The 22008-nt window shown below is 35.7% G+C and overlaps 2 protein-coding genes and 1 long non-coding RNA gene across 5 annotated transcripts in view; 2 read left to right on the top strand and 1 right to left on the bottom strand.

Annotated features, from left to right (window-relative positions):
* Positions 1-6182, top strand: part of LOC127065083 (period circadian protein) — a 130393-nt gene extending 124211 nt beyond the window's left edge. The window contains exon 4 of the mRNA XM_050996973.1: positions 4142-6182. Within this exon, the coding sequence (XP_050852930.1) occupies positions 4142-4179 (38 nt within the window). The 3' untranslated portion in view covers positions 4180-6182. The remainder of the gene's footprint in view (positions 1-4141) is intronic.
* LOC127065086 (uncharacterized) overlaps positions 3425-22008 on the bottom strand; it is a 207544-nt gene continuing 188960 nt past the window's right edge. Inside the window, exon 3 of the long non-coding RNA XR_007781947.1 lies at positions 3425-3435. This is a non-coding gene — a long non-coding RNA (uncharacterized LOC127065086). The remainder of the gene's footprint in view (positions 3436-22008) is intronic.
* LOC127065074 (ecdysone receptor-like) overlaps positions 21195-22008 on the top strand; it is a 45635-nt gene continuing 44821 nt past the window's right edge. Inside the window, exon 1 of one of the 3 annotated variants that reach the window (XM_050996960.1) lies at positions 21195-21933. In XM_050996960.1, the coding sequence (XP_050852917.1) occupies positions 21402-21933 (532 nt within the window). In that variant the 5' untranslated portion in view covers positions 21195-21401. The remainder of the gene's footprint in view (positions 21934-22008) is intronic. The other 2 variants (XM_050996959.1, XM_050996958.1) reach the window with 2 other exon arrangements.

Here is a 22008-nt window from a genome sequence, read left to right as displayed (position 1 = left end):
ACGAGCCCGATTGTGATCCTACGGATTAATTTGGAAAAAAATCTCTTCTCTCAAACAGATATATATATGTGTGTGTGTATATATATAAAATGTGTGTGTATGTGTGTGTAGTTTTATATATATATATAAATTAAATATATATATATATACAGGGGTCAAAGCGTTTGTTTTCGTTCTTCACACGACAGACACAGAAAAGAAAAGAAACTCTCTTTCAATCACAAAAAAAAAGAAGGGAGAGAAAAGAAAAAAAAAGAACCTGTCGAGGGATCCTCTTTTGAACTTTGTCGATTCGTTAGCGAGTCCAGTTTTCGTCGTTCGGACTTTCTTGTTGAGGATAGAAAGAGAAAAAGAGACAGCCAGACAGAGAGAGGGAGAGAGAAAGAGAGAGAGAGAGAGTGGATAAAGAAAAGAAAAAGATAAAGAAAAGGGAACACCTCTAGCAATCGCAGCATTTTGTCATGTTAATGCCGAATCCGACATTTTTCTTTATTCGCACGTGTCCCTTTTTGGGACACAACCAACTGATCCCCGTCGATATTCTCACGAGAAAAAAAAGGTTTCTACCATAAGAATCGTTTGCTTTTGGCACTTGCTTTTAAATGCTACGTACCTTCCTTATGTTCAACATAGAAGAAGAAAAAGAAGAAGAAGAAGAGGTATTAAAAGAAATAGAAGAAGAAGGAATACCGTGAGAATTGACCGGTGTTCTTTGCTTTACCTAACGTTTTCAAAGCTGACTTTGTTTGAGAGAGAGAAAAAGAGAGAGAGAGAGAGAGAGAAAAAGAGAGAGAGAGAGAGAAAATTTTCTTCATTGTTTTTGAGATTTCAAGAACAGAGTATTCGTTGTTAGAACTGACAATAAGCATCTTTCGTCGAAATTATTTTTATCTTCGTATATTATTGTTATTCTTTTAATAGGGATTGCAGGTGTATTATTATCCTTTAGAAAATTTTTACTACGTTTCTCCTTTTGCTTCTGTTTTTTATTTTTGTTTTTTCTTTTTATTATTTCCATCATTGTTGATTCTGTTAGCGGCCCCTTGAAATATCTTCAAACTCGAGATTTGAAATTATTTTCTTTAATTGGATCGTCCCATAGGAATATTCCTTTGTATTCTTTCTTTTCTTTCTTTTTTTTTTTTTTTTTTTTTTTTTTTTTAACTTTCTTCTCTCTTTCCTCGATCATGATTCACCTCACGAATTTGATTCGCGATCGTTAAGAAATAAAGATAAGAAACCGAACGTCGTTCTAATTTATCGATGAATGATAAAAATGGCAGATTTGTATCTTGACCGAGTTTCACTTTCCATATATACGCTTGTACCTGTGTCTCGATATAGAAAAAAAAAAAAGAAAAAAAAGAAAGAAAAAAAAATATAGTAAATCTCAACAGAAGGATGTGGTCAGAAGATGAATGAATGTATGAATGAACGAACGAACGAACGAATGAATTTATGAATGAAAAAGTGTTCCAAGAAAAACAAAAACATATATATATATATACACATATATAGGTCATTCGATTGTAATTTGAGTGATGGTAGGTTTGAAAAATGAACAAAGGGAAAAAAGCCCATAGTATTTCGAGACACCCTTTATATCGAAGTCTCTGAAACATCTTCCTGTTAGGAATAGCTTCTGTAAGTCTCTGACAATTAGGTGAATCCTGGCTAGAATGGAGGGTAGTAAAAGTAGGCTGAGTTGCGTCTGGGGAGAGAGTGAGAGAGAGAGAGAGAGAGAGAGAGAGAGAGAGAGAGAGAGAGAGAGAGAGAGAGAGAGAGAGAGAGAGAGAGAGAGAGAGAGAGAGAGAGTTGGACAACAGGTGGCCGAGCCAACTCGACTTTCCGTGCTCGGCTTTTAATCCTCTCCTCCTCATCCTCCTCCTCTTCCTCTTCTTTCTCTTCTTCCTCTTCTTCTTCGTTTTTCATTTTCTTTTTTCATCTTTACTGCACTCTTCTTCGATCACATCCTCGATAAAAGATCTAAAAAACTTAGGGCAACCACGTGTTTTTATTGTACATGTAAATAATTAAATTAAAGTTAGAATGTTTCCTTTGAAATTTCTTACATTTTCGAAAGATGTTCCCTCTGATATTCGATATTACACTGTTCGATCGTTATATGTTCGATATTATCTTATAGGATTTCGTATCATAATACAACTTTATTATAACGATTATATTATGTCGCTCGTTAATGAAAATGTTTCAAATTTTCAATGAACTTACTTGTTTTAGAAAATAGAAAATTAGCATGTAGTAAATATAAAAAGGATGACATCGTTCTAACGCTTCGTATTCGTACAACGAACCGGATTAATTATTGAATTTTAATAATAAATCAAAATTGTATCCGTCGCAATCGTAAATCGAAATATAGAATACTTCAAACGAATAAGAAACATATGTTATAATAAAATGTTCGTTACGTAGAAAATTGTTACAAAAAAGGTTTGTATACTTTCGCGTGAAGATTGCAATCTTGCAAAATAAAATTCATAGAATACGTATACCGACATATATCTAATATATGTTGTATATATATATATACACACACACATACACATTTATATATATATGAATATATACATATGTGTGTATATATTCAAGGCCAAAGGAAGGAACAAAAGCGGTTTCACAGCGTCAGCTGCGTGTATTGAATGCAAGAGAGACCGTGATTCTTCAGGTATTATGCAATATACCAGTGTCCATTTAAGGTTCGCTGATACACATCGTTCAATTGACATTGACTGTGCCGTGTCGTTAAACTGACCGATCGAATAGCATTATCCGTGTACTACTACAGACTTGTATTATTATTATTATTTTTTTTTTTATCTGATCGACGATAGAAAATAAAAAATATCTTCGATTCAATGATCTGATGTAATATATCCACACAAACATATACATACAAATATATTTATATACGTACTATTTGCATTCGCATAGTTTACTAATATCGGCTTATTTGTTTAATCTCGTCGATGTGTTACGTTATTGTATTCGACGATTACGAAACGCATTTTTGAATGAAACCCATAATTAAAATTGTTAATTGCTTATCGTTGTTGTCAAACGGAGAGAAAAGAAGATGACGATGATAATAATAATGAAGTATAGAATGAAATTCTGCTCTTTCGTTTTTCTTTCTTTCTTTCTGTTTTTTTTTTCTTTTTCCTTTTTTTTGTGTATAAATTAATTGATCACAGTTTTATGATCCAACTCCGTTTTAATGGGTAATACATAAATGCTCGATACGGTAATACATACGTACATCCATTCAGTCATTTATTTGACAAGCGTTAATTGTTATTCGGACGGATGAAGACGTATCCGAGTTAAATGAAATAAATAAAAATCGCATTTTAATACTTTCGCGTGAAATACTTCCTTCGTGCGAATTTTGTTGACCCAGAAAATTCTTCGCTTCTTTTTTTTTTTTTCTTTCGATTCGAACTGTCGGACTTCCATTTCTTTTTTTTTTTTTTTTTCCTTGATGAACGAGAAATACCGAAAAATGCCGGATAACGATTTAGGTCAAAGTCGATAAAACGAAAAAAAAGAGAGAGAGAGAGAGAAAGAGAGAGATTAGCGTGAACGTACGAATTTTCTTACGAAAAACTTTCTTCTTACGCAGGACGTATTATAAGTTTACCACTTAGCATTCTACGAGGTAAAGTTAGTCATAGCTAACCGCGATTACGCGGTTCGTACGCAAGAAATAGGGTACATATGTATGTATGTATGTATGTATGTATGTATGTATATATGTAGGCGCATCATCTGGTTCTTTCGCCAATTCAGATTTCACTATACTCCCACAATTCGTCTCAACATTTTCGTAATATCCGGTTCTCTCAGTTGCTACATACATCGAGAATAAAAATAATATAAAGATTTCTTCAGCATATAAACGACGAAATTCGTCGATATATAATTACATAGGTATATCTAATTCGTTATTATTGTGTGAAAAACTGACATCATTAGACTCTTTCAATGTCACCAAATAAAATAATTCACGTGAGAAATACGTATGCATGTACGTACATATATACATATATATATATATATATATATATATATATATTCCTTTAAATCGTTTTGCTAATAAAATTATTATTTTATGTTTCAGGTGAGTATCCAGTCCTAAGAGCTATAATCAACGAGTAACTAACACTTTAAGGTAATTAAAGAAAAAAAAAAAGCAATCCAATCTAAACATAAATATCAAAAAAAAAATAAAAATAAAAAGATAAGAAAATTCATAGAAAAATTAGTCACACCGTTGGACAGTACGCGGAATGATTTTTTAAATCAGAACTTTCGAATGAAAACTATGAGGGATTAAAATTGGGTGGGAGATGGGTTGTACCCGACAAAATCATTCACCACGAATCATTCTAATTTCATGCTTGTACACCATGTGATCTTTGAATTATCACATAGCTATTTATCTACTACATATCTACCTATCTACCTATCTACGTAGCTAAGTACACCTGTTATTCCCGATCTCAGCAGGTCGGCAAATTCAAAGATGGAAGAAGAAAGAGAGAAAGACTGAGACAGATAGATAGATAGCTACATAGATAACTAGATAGATAGATAGACAGAGAAACAGACAGAGAGACAGATAGACAGACGGACAGACAGACAGACAGACAGACAGACAGACAGATAGATAGATAGATAGATAGATAGATAGATAGATAGATGGATGGATGGATGGATAGAGAAATAAGAAAAAAAGTAGAGAAAGGGAAAGAGAGAGAGATAGATAGAGAATAGAAGAGCCTTGATGCGTGGCGGAGGCCTCGCGATGTTCAACGAAGCTTCACTCGACTCTGTAATCATGTCCGGTTTCCTCGGTATCGCTTGTAATGCTCGGCAACGCTTTTAAAGAGACACCGGTACACGTTCGTTTACGAGACCGAGTGACACGCGAATAAATTGCGATATCTCCACCAAGATAAACTTGTTTTAAGACGGACGGAATAAGATAGAAAGAGAAAGAAAATAATCTAACCTGGCACCTTTCGTCCATGTATACATGCGTACGTTCGTGCGTGCGTACGTCCGTCTCTCTGTTTCTCCTTTAAATTTCAAGGACGTCGATATATTTCGTTCTTTTGTTAAATCTATTATTAAGAAAAATGGCGCAAGAACGACGACGAGGTGAAGAGAGAAAGAGAGAGAGGTTAAAAGATATAAATATTTTGAAAATCATCGATTCCGATCATCTATTGTAGATTACGAACTGAAACAATGTGTGTGTTTGTGTGTGTGTATTTGTGTACGTTATTTGTTATATAATATCAAATAGGATCTTCTCGATCGATCACATATTAGTAGTACCATTAAATAGAAACACGATCTTTTCTAAAAGTAAACAAATAAAAAAATAAAAATCGTGTTAGGTATATATATGTAAGTCACCGTTAGAGGAGGAAGCTTTTGATCTACGTAATTTTACTTTATTCGATCGGTTACTTATTTACGTTGTTACTAACGAACTTATTGATCTCGATAATTCCTCGATCGTGAATCACTGCCAATCGCATCGAATGATCATCATGAAAGATGTTCCTTGTTACGTTGTTAACAACACTGCGAAACGATATTACAGTATTGGAACAATCGATTCCATTCTTCCTTGTCCTTTTCTAACTTTTCTAAAAATGATTTTCTTCGATGATTTAACATACACGATCTGTATCTATGTATGTGTGTGTGTGTGTATGCGTTCGTCCTTCTCTTCTCTTTTTACTAATACCAATGTTAATGTTAACGCTAATAATACTAATGCTATTTCATACGTCTGATTCTCTCTGAAAGAGGAAGGAAAAGTCCTTCCACGTGGAACGTAAGTACGTAAAAAGAGGTGCGGTTAGTTTTACACTATTACCACACTACTACTCTACTGTCTACTAATACCACTGATACTAAGTAATAGTCAGTCGCGATCCGTTCAAGGTCAGGCGGTATGTCGCCGACAATACACGTGCGTCTTGTTCGACTCTCTTCGAACTTTTTGTCTCACGTTTATTTCTTATTTCTTATTAAAAATTTATCTATTCCTAATTCGAACAGTTTTTTCGAATTAGTCATCGTCATCGTCGTCGTCATCGTCATCGTCATCGTCATCAATTCTTTTTTCTGACTGATTATTTAAATTTGCTTAGTTTTTTTTGTTTTTTTTTTTTTCTTTTATTATTCTTTTTTTTTTTATCTCGTACGATATATAAAATAAATCGATTGGAAAGTCGATCGAAATAGTTTATAAGCATAACCGAATCAAGAATTATTTCGTACGATTTAACTGCGAAGGAGCTAAAAACTCTAACGAAACTCTAACGTTTCTAACGTCGATCAAATTATTAATAATACGATTCGAATTGGCACGTGTGTAATAGCGAACGAAATAATAGGTGACATGATTTAACGAAGAATCTATAAATACGAAGATGTATATATTCTTCTAACATCGATCGAATTATTAATATTATTTCAATCGCCAGTTGATATAGAATCGAGAATCGAACGATAATTGACGTGATTTATCGAAGATTCTGAAAGAAAAAAGAAGAAGAAAAAAAGAAATGATAGTATACCGTGAAATATAATGCTTATAACGTCGATCAAATTATTAATAGGATCCATAATAGTCACTTTTGTAATGTAATCGCTAACGATTTATAATAGTTGACACGATTTAACGAAGAATCTAATATTATCGTTGATCTAACGTCGATCTAACGATGGATTATTCTCGATAGAATTGACACAGCTTCGAATTGGAAATAATGGAAACATCGAGATGTAGAGGGTAGCATCGTGAGAGTTCCAGAAAAAATTAAAAAAAAAAAAAAAGAAGAAGAAGAAACAGAAAAAGAAGAAAGAAACGTTTTAGAAATTTCTGACTAGATTTTCGTTGCCACTATATTAAAAAAAAAGAAGAAAAAAAGATCCACGAATCGGAATACCCCATGAACGTTGTCGAGCCAAGGCCATATGCCGAGGACAGACGATAGGAAAAGGAGACCATTGACGAGAGAAGACGATAGTAATGATGGTAGTAGTAGTATTTGTAATAGTAGTAGTAGTAGTAGTAGTAGTAGTGATGGTGGTGGTAGTAGGAAGGAAAGTTGCAGCTGTTCTCGTTTCAATGTGGCGCGTGCGCCTGATTTAACTGAAATCCTGATGCACGTTGGTAAGAAGAAGAAAGAGAAGAAGAAAAAGAAGAAGAAAAAGAAGAGACAGGAAGAGAAAAGAGAAAGAAAGAAATAAAGAGAGAGAAGATTTCGTATGTAGGTCGAAATGTTGAGACCCTCTAACACCTGATTCAACTCCAACAACCTACCTATAAAACTGACCAACGTTTAGAGTTCAAGTTCACCAGTTCCCATCCTACAACTAGGTTCATATAGCTGACGACCCGTTGCTTCTAGTAGATAATATGCTTGGTAGTAATGATGATTCGTTAGTAGTAGTGGTAGTGGTTGTTTGTAGTCGTGGTTAGGTATCTTACTCTCTCTCTCTTTCTCTTTCTCTCTGTCTGTCTGTCTCTCTCTCTCTCTCTTAATTTCGAAGGGAACAACCGAAAGTGCTATTTTCGGGTGAGGTCGACTCGTGGTAGGGTCAGTCACGCGTTCCACGTAACCTTTTTCCCCCTTTTTCTTTTTTTTTTCTTTCCGTCTGTTTTTTTTCTCCCTACGTTATTTCTTTCGTTCTTTCTCTTCGTACCATCAGCATCACCATTGTCATTAACATCATCCAACCTATCTTATCGCAATTATTTAATTTTCTTTTTTTTTTTCTTTTTTTGATTAAATATTATTATGTATTATGTACTCGATGTTATGTACTTATCGCGTACATATTCTGGTAACTGAATCGACGTAAAAACACTTGGCATTATGTACAATAATTATCGATAATTATCAATACGTATTTAAAGATATCCTTCTTTTAAGAAAACAACTAACAAAGCTTTAGCGACTACTGTGACGAGGATATTAATTCTTGTTAACGATCCATTAGGATAGGACAAGTCTCTCTTTCTCTATCCCTCTCTCTCTCTCTCTTTCTCTTTCTAAGTAACTTAACTGCATGTTTGATCCTTGGCCACGTGTTATGTTTCCTCGTGCATTAACTCGACCTTGTAACGATACATCCTCTCTCAAAGTACTCGAAATCACTCGATTATAATGCAGAAATTGTGTAAATAACGGATCGTTGGACCTAGCTCTATAAGAGGTATGTTACGTCCACTCTTCTCACATTTATATACTCAAACTATATATGCATATATATATATGTGTGTGTGTGTGTAGATATATGAACAATATAAATGCAAAAGCAATTCCTACATTAGATCGAATATCCAAAGAAAATATGTATTCTTTGTTAAGTTATGCACTTTACAAATGCATCTATGTATATATATATATATAAATTTATGTTTATGCTATTACATATAATATACATATATATATATATATATATATATATATATATTTATATTGCATATAAACGAATTGATGCGAATGAACCTCGGAGTAACAGGCGAGACTGCCAAAAATGAGTCATCGCGGTTTCTTTCCAGGAATATCGTTTTGCTCGAGAACGCAGCCGATAACCTCGCACATGTGTTAAACATATATACACACATATATATATATACATATATATATATATACATATGTGTATGTGCACGCGCGAATACATATACATACGTATAATCAAAGATGTTGAAGCAAATACGAGAAATGACGAATGCAGATGGACGGATAAGCAAGTAAATTAGTGAAACAAGGACGGACGTCTGTATATATATATATGTGTGAAAAAGAGAGAGAGAGAGAGAGAAAGAGGTAGATATTTTAGCGATTCTAAAATCGTGGAAAACCGAGCGTTATTACCGACTGAGTAATGCGAAATGACGTTCTGACGCCATGTGTGACATTGTAAAATACGATTCGCGGACGATTGTGGGCGACAGAAATGTGAGATAAGTGCGATCGAGTGAGTGCAATACGTTCGACCATGATATAATAATGGCCTTTCGTGTATATATTTATCTACATATGTACATAGATATTCTCATGGAATTTTTATATTATTTTATTATTTTTTATGCGTACATATATGTATATATATTTTTTCCTGATACCGCAATACTTTCGGAGATTAAAAATGTAGGGTAGAATTTTTAAAAAAATATTTAAAAAAGAAACAAAATGGCAGTGAAAAAATAAAAGAGTATAATATTCTTCAATTAGCATTCATCGTCCTCGCGGATACTATTAAAATTTATTACAGTCGTTCAACTGCAAAATTCACATTTGTTTCTTCCTTTTTTTCTTTTTATTTTTTCGTTCGTTTCCTTTTTTCTTTTTTGGTTTTTGTCTTCCTCCCGTATGTCCCTTTTTTTTTCTTTCTTTGTTTTTTTTTTCATTTCATATCTTTTTGCGGTCATAAACATTTAAAAAAAAAATGAATCTCAAATATTTGTCGTATTTCACTCTACCCGTTCGTTCACGTTATTTTCACAATTTTTTATTATTCACAGTGTCCTTTCTGTGACTCGTTAAAAAAAAAAAAAGAGTCAGCAATTACGCGTACTACAATATATTGCATTCTCGCGAAACGAAAAGGAAAAAAATTCGTAAAAAGAGAAGCAAAAAGAAAGAAAAAGAAGAAGGAGAAGAAGTAGAAAAAAAAAGAAAACAAAAAATGAAAATAGAAATATGTAAATCTATCGAAAAACGGAAACACAGGACCGGATGTCGAGGAACGATAATACTGTTGTTGCATCCTTTGCGTTTAACTGTCCAATTGTCGGAAAAACGGAAACTAACAAGAGAATTTATGTTGTTGCCAATGGAAAGAGACCAACGAAAACAGGGACGAAAATCAAAACAAAAACAAAAAATACTGGAAGAAAACCAAATTGCAGTTTTTTAATCGGAAAAAAGCAAAAACGAAAGAAATATATCTACTACGTGCATGAATGAATAATCGTATTCTTTCATGATGGATTAATACGAATAAATTATATATTCTCGACAAATAACAAGAAAAAAAAATTATATATATATATATATATACATCCACACACACACACACACACACACACACACACACACACTTATATGTAACGAATTTCGTATCTACGAATATACACGCGTATACACGTACGTATAACGAAACGTGCACTCGTAAATGACAGAAAAGACATGCCGATAAAAAAAATCTATTTCTTTCGAAGTAACAATCTATTCCAAGCGAATAGAGAGAAATAGAACGTCGAGTGGGATGAAAAAGGAACGTATGTACGAGGCTGCTGCCTGATGGACGTGCACAGCGAGAAAGAGAGAGAAAGAGAAAGAGAAAGAGAGAGACAGAGAGAGGAAGAGAGTGGGGTAGGGTGAGGTGGTGCATCATCCGAGAGGCGAGAAGACCTTGACGAGATGGCAGTCGTTAGTCACCGATAATGTTACTAACGAGACGTTCGAGTGCGCGCGTACGTTCACACGGAACGCGTATATATACACGAATCATTTATATATGCATACCGTACGCGAATATGTGTATGTACGAATGTATATATGCATACGTTGCGTATGTATGCTTTCGTGCGTACATGGTATATGTGTGCGTTTGCGTGCAGTCGGGCGCATGTGTGTGTGTGTGTGCGTGCGTGTAAGAGGATGTACGTGTGTGTGTTTATACGCGCAGGTCCGATATAGCTGCACTTCACGCAAGTTATTACACACTAATACACGTTCATGCAAAAATCATGAGAGAAGTTGGCTCTCGTGCTCTTGACACTCGGTCATACCATTGCACAATCGGCCTTTGCCAGGAAATTTACTTGTAGATTTTTTTATTATTATTATTTATTACTACTACTATTATTATTATTATTATTATTGTTGTTGTTGTTGTTGTCGTTGTTGTTGTTAGTATTGTTATAATTTTTTTTATTATTATTCTCTGTATTTTTTTTCTTTGCTTTTTTGTTCGTTTTTCGCTTGCTTTCTATCTTTCTATTTTTTTTTTTCTTTTCTTTTCTTTTTCTTTCTGTCTTTCTGTTTTATATTCCCGCGCGCCGACCAGAAAGAAACAATAAAAATATGTATATTATAATGAGTGGACGTAACGCATGACCTTGATTCGGTGGGTATTAAAATACAATTACTCCTGCTCCCTTTTTTTTCTTCCCCTTTTCCTCCCGCGTCTCCCTAACTACGAAACGCCGCCCCGTACACCTGATTGGATCGAGTCTAATGCGTAAAACTTCTCTGAATGAATTCCTGGCACAACGTGTTAGGTTCTTTTTACGGCCCCGCGTCATTAGTCACGCTTGGCATCCTACCTATAATAGGTGATACTTATGTATGTTCAACTACGATTTCCACCTTGACTCTTCCGTTCTTTTTACAAATAATTCTTCTACGGCGGTGTACTTGTCCTTTGTAAAATAAAAACGAAAAGAAAAGAAAAGAAAGAAAGAATCTCAAGGAAAAAAGTTTATCGTCTCTAAGCTTAATTATTAATTTCTTATTACCCCGTTATATTGTGGTCGTATGATTTTTTGTGAAAAGTGGAGAATTTTGTTAGAATAAATAAAGAATTAAAGACGTATAATTAATTGGTTTAAATATCAATTAAGTAAAAGTAAATATTAAATAACAAGTAATTAACATTCAAATGTATGTTTAAATGAATTTATCTAAATTAATATATATATATATATTAAATGAATTTAATAACAATATTAATAACAAAATAACTTTTAATTTTGTAATAAATTGTAATAATTTAACAATAACATTCAAACATATATTTAAGTGAATTTATTTAAATTAATATATATATATTAAATAAATTTTATTAATATGAATTTTACGAATTAATATAAATATATATGTATATATATTAAATGAATTTAATAACAATTATTAATAATAAAATAAACTTCGTTTTTAACAATTTAATAATAAATTGAATATATACATCAAATATATAGCGTTCAATGTATCGTAGAAAAATAGATAGGACAGATAGAATTCGTGTAAATAACGAATGTAATACGAGGGGTTAAACAAGTGCGTTCGTTAAACGAATGAATTGAATGTATGAATGAATGTGCGAATGAATGAGCAAACGAATGTATGAATGAATGAATGACTGAACGAATGAACGAATGAATGAATCTATCTAGCCATTTAAGGATTATGGGGAAACTGGAATTGGGAATTTGGGTACTTGGAATTGGATGTGTTAACGATGTCGAATGACGACGACTACTGTATGTGAGGAGGACATTGGACTACCGTGTTAAGGGCTGTTGGGCGATTACTATTGTATTCAGGCCGTTGGACTACTGTGTTAAGGGTGGTTGGGTCACTGCATTTCAGAATCGTTGGACTACTGTGTTTAAAGGTATCGGAGGACTATCGTATTCAGGATCGTTCAAACTATTACTACTATTACTACTACTATTGTGTTGAGAGGGTGTTGAACATATTATTTCTTAAAGAGATTTGAAACTCGCAGATATAGATTATTAAAAGCTGCTGCAACGAAAAGAGAAAAGAGAAAAAAAAAAAAGAAAAAAAGAGACGTTGGAATTTCTAGTACGAGTTTGTCGATCTTTCGCTATTTATTTTATTTTATTTATTTTTTTTTTCTAAATTCTAAAGAATAATGATCGAAGAATAAGATATTATTTCTTGATTTTGAAAGATGATGATCATAAGACGATAAATACACCAGACATTTGCTATTCTTTTCTAACATTAGATCACACCTTCTATGAAAGTCAACTTCCCACGATAATCCCTTTCCCGATTTTCCCAACTTGACACAACAACGTAGAAACAATTAATCTCCAAGCGTGTAGTTTATTACCTGCATAGTTTCGAAGTTTAAACTGTGCGAGGTCAATTAGAGCGTAGACCGCTATATACGAAAGTTACACTTTGATATTCGACGTTTATGACCTGCTCGATAATAGCTCGATTTATCGAGTGAGGCATGTAACGTTTGAAAAATAAAATCAAACATCGATCATTTCGTTTGGAAATCGAAACGTATAATGCGGGAAGGAAGAAAAGGGGTGGGATAAAAAAGAACAAAAAAAATTATGATTTCATCCCTTCCGTTTTTTTTTTCTTTCCTCTTTTTTTCTCATCTTTAACGAAATGTTTCTATGTTCAAATAAAATCAAAAAAAAAAAAAAGAAAGAAAGAAAGAATTCGTCGCTTTTTTTTCAAACGCAGTAACTTTCTTTTCCTTCGAACAAAATGAAACGTAAGAAAAAAAAGAAAAAAAAAATAGCGACGAATTCTTACCTTTCCATTTTCTTTTTCCTTTTCTTTTTAGGAGGAGAAAGTGAAGTGGGGAGGGAGGAGGAGGAGGGTATTATTTTAAACATAGCAACTTTTTTTCCATTTCTTTTTTATATAAATTAAAGTAAAAACACAAAGTCTTTACCTCATAGTCATTTTGTAGTCATTTTTATCCTCCATAAAAGGATCTAGCGTTACTAAAAATATCACATTGCTCGTCTTTTCTATAAAGAATGGGGAAAAAAAAAAGATGAAGAATAGAGAAAAAAAAACAAGTTCAAGTTTATATTTGCAACAACTAGTAACGCGCGTCACGCCGCGAGACGTTCGAAAATAACGTTTTATTATAGTAAGATATTAGATCGGTATCGCGACGCGCGTGCCTTGATCCTTCGTACCATATGAGTTACGTTACACGACCGACGTAAGTAAGTACTCACGTACTTGTAAAAACACATACGCACGCACAGAGAGACGTACGTATCCACGTACAAGCATGCACGTACAATTATTTCCACGTTTACGCTCCTATTCTATATTTTTTTCCTTTTTCCGAGACCCATTTGCTACGTAATCTTCTAAGCGCATTTTATAGAGTTGACGCGTGCCAAGGAAGAGAGAGAGAGAGAGGGAGAGATAAAGAAAAAAAAAAGAAAAAGAAAGGAAAAAGAATTACAGGAGCATCGATCTCCTCGCCTATGACAAAGATTATTTTTTCCATTCACGTCTCTTAATAACGAAATGATATAATACAAGAAAAAAAGAATAAATAAAAAAGATACAAGTAGATTTAAGAAATAAAGGAATAAAAAAGGGTATAAATAAATGTAAAAGATACAAAGATATAATAAATAAGAAAACAATACCGATCTAAATTTTCGACTCGGTATTAACAGCGTCTAAAAGAAATCGGATAGAAACCTGTATAAATAAAAAATAAAAGGATACTCTGAGAAAAGAAAGTTGGTATATAAATGGTGCGAGAAATGAAGAAAAACGAGATAATTCGTCTTGAAATTCTTTGAAATATCTTTCAAAAGGGGTAGCACTCGCTCCTCTAGCGTCTCAACGTCGTGTGCAGGACATTTGGAATTTAGCCCGGTCGCTCTCTTCCAGGCTCGCCGGGAACATCGAGGGTCGTCCTCGTTTCTCTGGCCATGACCCACCACTACCATTACCACCACCACTACCACCACCACCACCGCCACCACCACCACCACCATCCCCTCTACTACTACTCCACTACCACCACCATTACCACCACCATCAATACCACCACCACCACACTACTAAACCAGTACCATCAGAGTACTACTATCTCCACCTTGGTTATCATCTATATCCTACCCCTCTTGCTGACGATAGCAGCTTAGGCTACGGATAAAACGTTATACGTACTATTACATTTATATCTATACACTCCTACATACCTATATATATATATATATATATATATATATATATATATATACATGCATGAATAAATTAATTGCATTTTCTCACGATATACAGATTCATTTTTCATGTTTACGTATAAATTTGCATATACATATATATATATATATGTATTGTAGGTATGTATTCAATGTACGCATGCATTCGTGTATTATTTGTATATGGATGTATATATATATATATATATATATATATATATATATATATATATATGTACGTAAGTGTCGTCGCAATTCTCCACGCAAAGTTTCGAGGACGTTCAGTGAAATGGTAGCGTTCACGTTAGTGGTAGTACTGGTGGGGGGATTGCTCTCGTGTACGCTCGGGGTGTAACAGGTGGATGACGTCATCGACAGGATAGCAAGCAAACCCTCTCTCTCTCTCTCTCTCTCTCTCTCTCTCTCTCGATTTATCTCGAAGCAACCACGGAAAAAGCACATCCCTGCATCTTTGCTCTTTCCTTTCAACCCTGTAAACCGAAATAGCCGAGCCGTCGACGTCATTAGACGAGTGCAAACGCGAACTGGGAGATGTAGACACTTATGTATGTATATTACGATCTAGGAAATAATCTTCTTCTTTTTCTTCTTTCTTTTTTTTTCTTCTTTTTCTAGGTTTTCCATTTTTTTTTTCTTTCTATTCTTCGTTTTCTCCTCACGTCGAGGTTAAGAATTTTGAACATTTTTTTTTCTCTTTTTAGAGATTCACCGAGTCAGGAAGCTCGAAAATCGGACGGATCTTTTTTGTTAATTTGATATTGTATGTGTTATAATTGTTAGAATGAGAACCACTGATTCGAATCTTAATACGTTTACGTATGTACGTAATATATGTACGTACGTATGTATGCATGTGTCTCTTGATACGTACGTATACATCTTTCTTCGTTTGATTGTTTTTTAGGTCACTGCTCTAAAGAAAACTTTTCGATACGACGACGAAATTACGTTGACGTTTTATATTAGATATCGTTATCTACGGCGCAAACGCATTAAGAAATAACAATGTCTATAATAATTATATATAATACATTTTCGTATCGCCCGCCAATATTGCGCGCAATAAAATGGCGTCGCGTATCTATTCTTTAATGTATTTCTTACTTAACGAACGAGAAAATTTAAGGATTATAATTTAGATTTTTCTTTTTTTTTACTTTTTATTTGTTCTTTTTTTGTTGTAAAATTACGAAGATGTGCTAATACATATATATATTTTTTTTATTTTTATTAACACGTCGATGAATTCCGAATGAAATTTCTCAGAGGTTACTCGTGACGTAAGAGATGAAAGGTTAGGGTCGAGATGAGTATGAACGGGGGAAAAAAAAGAAAAAAGAATAGAAAAGAACAAAAGGAAGAAAACTATTATTATTATTATTATTATTATTATTATTATTATTATTATTATTATTATTATTTTTATTATTATTATTATTATTTATCGTCATGTAGTTTCAAAAAGTATTTATTCTCTTTCATGATAAAAGTGCAACAATATAAGGTCGACGACAAAGGTCATGTGCAATGATTAAAACACATTTGTCGTGATAATACATACGTATGATAATACGTATGTAAGTATGTAAGTAAGTAAGTAAGTAAGTAAGTAAGTAAGTAAGTAAGTAAGTAAGTAAGCAAGTACTTATCTAAGACGAGAAATGCGCGAAGGAAAATTGTTCTCGCGGAAATTGTATCCGTGTGTGTGTGTATGTATGAATTTAACGAAGAGGAATCGTTACGTATTGTTGTTTCCACGAATCCATCAGTTTTGTTTCGTTTCGTTTCGTTTTGTTTTGCCTTTTCTCTTTTCCTTTATTTTTTTTTTCATTTTCTTTTTCTTTTTTTTTCTTACTGCTATCGTTATTTCGATCGTCGATTGGGGAAGAATAAAGAATGTAACGTATAAGAGAAAAAGAACACACAACGTACATGCGCCATATTGTCGGATGATATTCGTGGATGGGATAACGTAGATGACATTCTTTCGTGGAGATAAAGCTCGAAAAAGAAGAAGAAAAAAAGGAAGAAAAAGAAAAAAGGAAAGGAAAGATAGACAGAAAGAGAGAGAAAGAGAGAGAGAGAGAGAGAAAGAGAGAGAAGAAGAAGAAAAATGTAAGTTCGCGTTCTCGTTACACTCGAACGATAATATAGCCTCCACTACCATTGTCTCTTTCTGTAACATAAAAGGAACATAAAAATCAGGTAGCTCTATTTCCTCGAATGTTGGAAACGGAAAGAGCTAAACGTTGGGGGTACACCGAGGGTAAAATTCGAAGATACGCCGAAGGTAAGAATCAAAATTGTTTCCTCGGGTTGTCGAAACGTTCTTTTTCTTGTTCCTTTTACGAAGAAAGAGGAGTCGGAACGTTTTTCGTCGAATCCCAGTGGAACCAGAAGAAGGAGAAGAGGTAGGGGACGTGTCTCGCGTTCGTTGTCATCATCGCGTATGCGCGTGCGAGAGAAAGAGAGCGAGAAAAAAAAAGAGAAGAAAAGGAAGGAAAAGAGAAGAAAAAAGAAGAAAAGAGATGAAAAGAGAATGAACGAAAAAAAGAGAGAGAGAGAGAGAGAGGAGAATATAAAACGACGAGTATAATAAAGAAAGCAAGAAAGAAAAAAAAGAAAGAAAGAAAGAGAAAGAAAGAAAAAAAAAAGGAAAGAGAGATACAGAAATTCGGTAGGAAGCAAAATCGAGAAAGATAGAGAGTAGTAAGTAGGAAATAAAGAAAGAAATAAAGAAAGAGAAGTAGCGAGGTTTCGCTTGGCAGGCAAGCATGCAGGCAGGCAGGCAGGCAGCAGACACACAGGCAAGCAAGCAAGCAAGCAGGCAGGCAGGCAAGCAAGCCAGGCAAGCGAGCCAGCAGCCAGGCAGGCAGCAGGCAGGTACATGGAGAGAGAAAGAGAGAGAGAGAAAGAGAGAGAGGGAGAGGGAGAGGGAGAAGGAGAAGGAGAGAGATAGAGATAGAGAAGAGTGGCACCCTGCGGCGCAGGGTGCGCGTCGACAGTGAAAGTTTCGACAAGACGGCTCGCGCGATTGGCGGAGAGTAAGGTAAGTGGTGGGGGTATGCTGGCTGGCTGGCTCTCTCGGTGGCTCGTCGGAGCGTCGTTTGCTCGCTCGACTTTAGTCAGTGGCGGACCGTCTACGGTGTCGCTTCGTATAGGTCGTGCGGGGTCTCGCGCGTTCACCTGCCATTTTCGTTTCGATCTGTTCCCCTGTTATATTATAATATATATTATATATATACATATATATATATATATATCTCGCCGAAACACACGAAGTTCGATATACGCGAAAAGATAGAGAGACGTTATTAATTGCTTCAACTTAAGCCCCCTTCGTACAACAATATTATTATCCACCCACCAACGGGCGCGCGAGGAGAGAATATTTTTTTACGTACGCATCCTTATCATTCTTTTTCTCGTTCTCTCTCTCTCTCTCTTTCTCTCTCTTTTTGTGTGTGATGTGTATATGGGTGAGCGCTCGCGCGCTTCTCTCCGATTGTGCGACCGTGTATGATTATACTCGATCACTGACTCTCTCTCTCTCTCTCTCTCTCGCTCTCTTTTCTCACTGTAATCGTTTCAGAATCTTCGACGTTAGAAAGCTAATCCTGAAAGAACTTTTCTCCTTCCTTTCTTTCCTTTCTCTGTCTCTCCTTCTTCCCCTACGTCCTTAATTTTTTGTCTCTTTTCTCTAGAAAAGGAATTACACGGAAATCTCTCTGCGTGCGCATAAATAAAAGCATAAGAAGATAGACGAGCTGACAGAAAGAAGGAAAGAGAGAAAGAGAGAGATCAAACTCGTGACTTCGCGTGTGTCTCTCTCGGTATATACGTGTGTATGTATTTTCTCTCTCTCAATGTCCTACAATTATAAATAAGACTTACGCGCACACAAATACACACACACGCACACGAATATATATATATATATATATTGTATAGATATATATTTATAATTTTGTGTGCGAGAAATAAAACACAAGAGAGAAAAAGAATAAAAAGAAAGAGAGAAAGAGAGAGAGAGAATCTTATTCGCACGTGTCCTCGTTGCCTTTAAATCGCGTTAATCAAAAGGAATATTAATTCCGATTGATTGATCGCATTCGTCGTTGTTTTCTATTACGTTGGATATTACCATAGTGGTGGTAGTGGTGGTGTTGTTGGTGTGGTGGTTTCCTTGCGGAAGAAAGAGGTATAGAAAAAAAAAATATATATATATATGTATATATCTCGTTGTTGAAACAGAAGAAGGAGAAGAAGAAGAAGAAGAAGAAGAAGAAGAATTAGAAGAAGAATTAGAAGAAGAAGTAGAGAAGACAAGACTACTACTAAGGATTTGTTCTTTTTTCGGACGGAAGATAGAAAGAGAGAAAGAAAAAGAAAGAGAGAGAGAGAGAGAGAGAGAGAGAAAGATATATATCGCGAAAGTAGAGCGAACCAATAGAAGAGTACTTTGGTTCGGTTATACGTGTGTGTATGTGTGCGTGTGAGAGTGTTGTACCATATGTGTGCGCGAGAGAGAGAGAGAGAGTTCGTCTCTGTGTGTCTCTCTCTCTCACTCTCTCTCCAACTATCTATCTGTGTGTGAGTGTATAGGTGTAGGAGGAGGGAGGACTCCGTGCGTATATGTGTACGTGTGTGTTGTACAAGAGGGAGAGGCTGGACCTGACCTCGATACGAGAATCGAGCGTTACTCTCGAAGGCCACCAAGGAAGTACACGTACACACACATATATGTGTATATATATATGTATATCTGTACGTATACGTGTATAGACAGATAGATACATACGTACGTACGTACGTACGTCGTATAGAAGGAAGGAAGGAAGGAAGGAAGGAAGGATTTTAAAAGCAAGAACACGTCGAGAAAAGGGCGAGAAAAATAGAGAGAAGAATTAAAAGGAAGATAATATAGGAAAGGATTAATAGATGAATTAAGAAGAGGAGGATATTTAGAGTCGCTAAATATAAAAAAAAGGAAGAAATAATTTGAAAGGAAAAGAAGAAATAAGGACGAACGAAGAAGGAAAAAGAAATTATATATATATATAGATCGTGGGAGATAGATCCTTATTTACGAGATAAAAATCAAGATAAAAATACAAGGTTAAAAAAAAGATTCCAGAAGAAAATTGTTTTTCGACCTATTGTACTTGTGTGTTCTTGAGGATTTTGTATCGCTTGAACTCGATTCAGCAGAGACAGTACAGCAGCCGCCGGCTCACGACTTCTGTAGTAGTGTCTCTCTCTTTCTCTCTCTCTCATATATACACACACACACAGTTATTCACTCGCTCGCTCACTCTCACGTACAGCAACAGCCACACATATATATATACACACGGACACACACCGTTTCGTTCGCTCTCTCACGGGCGGCGCGCGTTCCCTTTTGCGCGATCGTGACCCCGTTTCCTCGATGACCGACACACCGCGACTCGACGGCGAGCGCCATTAGCCACGACCGCGGAGAACATAGATAGATAGATAGATAAATAGATAGAGAGAAGGAAAGAGAGAGAGAGAGAGAGTGAACGAACGAAGCAAGGAAGGAAAGAAGGAATTAAGATTCGAATCCAAGGAATCTCGTTGTTTTGTTTCCTCAAATTTTCTTTTTTTTCCTCCGTCTCTTAATAATATTACTCGATATTATTTATCGATAAATCGTCCTTTCCGTACATGTGCACGTATTTATATGCGTGTGTGTATATACGGAAGAAAAGGAGAAAATAAGAAAGATCGCGAGAGGAGGAAGGACTCTTGGATAAATAAAAGGAGCAAAAGGAAAAGATGAGAAGAATTTCAAGTTGGATAGTCGATCGAGACTCCTGACAACGAATTGCTGTTTTGTTCGGGAAGAGAGTGAGAGAGATATATATAATATACGATAGTGTAGAAAGGGGGAAGGTGGAAGAGGTGGAGGAGGAGGAAGAAGAAGAAGAAGAAGAAGAAGAGGAAGAGGAAGAAAAGGAAAAAGAAAAAGAAGGGAGGAAGAAAAGGAAGAAGTGGTTGTGGTGGAGTTGAGTGAGTGAGTGAGTGAAGAAGAAGAAGAAGAAGAAGAAGAAGAAGAAGAAAGAGGTGATCAAGTTGAAAAGAAAAAAAGGATAAGAGCCGAAGAAAAAGAAGAAAAAGAAGAAGAAGAACAAAATAAAAAGAAAAAGGGCTTGTCATTGCGGAAGGTGACGAAATAATAGTACGATTTTCAAGGCCGTCCTATTGTCAGAGGACGGCCGGAACTTTTCTCGAGCTTTAAAGTTCGACAAAAATTGATACGGTGGAGCCGAGGACACGTAAGGGGTTGGAGGAGGAGGAGGAGGGTGTTGGGGTTGGGATTGGGATTGGGATTGGAGGTGGCGGTGTTGGCGGCGGGGGTGGCGGAATTAGCGGTGGTAGTAGTGGTGGTAGTGGTGGTGGTGGTGGTGGTGGTGGTGGTCTCGGCGTAATAGGCGTAGGCGTAGCCGTAGTAGGCGACGTAGGGGAGGAAGAGTCGCTGGACGGGAGGCTACAGGACGAGGTCCTGCTATTGGATAAGATCAAAGAGGAACAGGAAACTGGAATCGTTTCGGAAATGTTACAAACCGTTCCAAGGGTACCAGTTGCGGGTGTTAGAAGAAGATGGGGTGGTGCTAATGGTAGACAACATTCGTCCTCGTCTACCGGTACCAGTGGTCACCATCATCATCACCATCATCACCATCACCATCATCATCATCATCTTCAAGAATCCTGTCCCGAGGTATCCAGCAGCGGCGTACTTTCACCACCACCTACAAATTTTCGTCCTGGTACACCAGAAAGTACAAACAACGTCGTTGTCTCAGCTACCACTGCTACTGCTACCGCAGCCGTTGTTGTTGGCGCTGGTCCTGTTCGATCCACCAATCACGAGGATCTTCAACTTTGGGACCTCGATCTTCATCGTGGATTACAACAGACTCAACAGCAACAAACCACGACGACTACTGCTACCGCTACGACTACGATCGATCAGTACAGTAGGACTAGCACGGTTGTTGCAGCACCTACCACTACCAGTACCGGTAGTATACTCATAGCTACCAACGATCATCCCGCGTCACCGTTTCAACCTACCCTGGAAGGTATTGTACCTATCTCTACTATCTAGTAGTATTATTTACTATTATCTACTGTTAATACTACTCATTTCTCTGGGG

The sequence above is a fragment of the Vespula vulgaris genome, chromosome 7, assembly GCF_905475345.1.
Source record: "Vespula vulgaris chromosome 7, iyVesVulg1.1, whole genome shotgun sequence".
Classification (NCBI taxonomy): domain Eukaryota; kingdom Metazoa; phylum Arthropoda; class Insecta; order Hymenoptera; family Vespidae; genus Vespula; species Vespula vulgaris.
The sequence above is the reverse complement of the archived record's forward strand: the minus strand, read 5'-3'. Positions and strand labels throughout refer to the sequence as shown.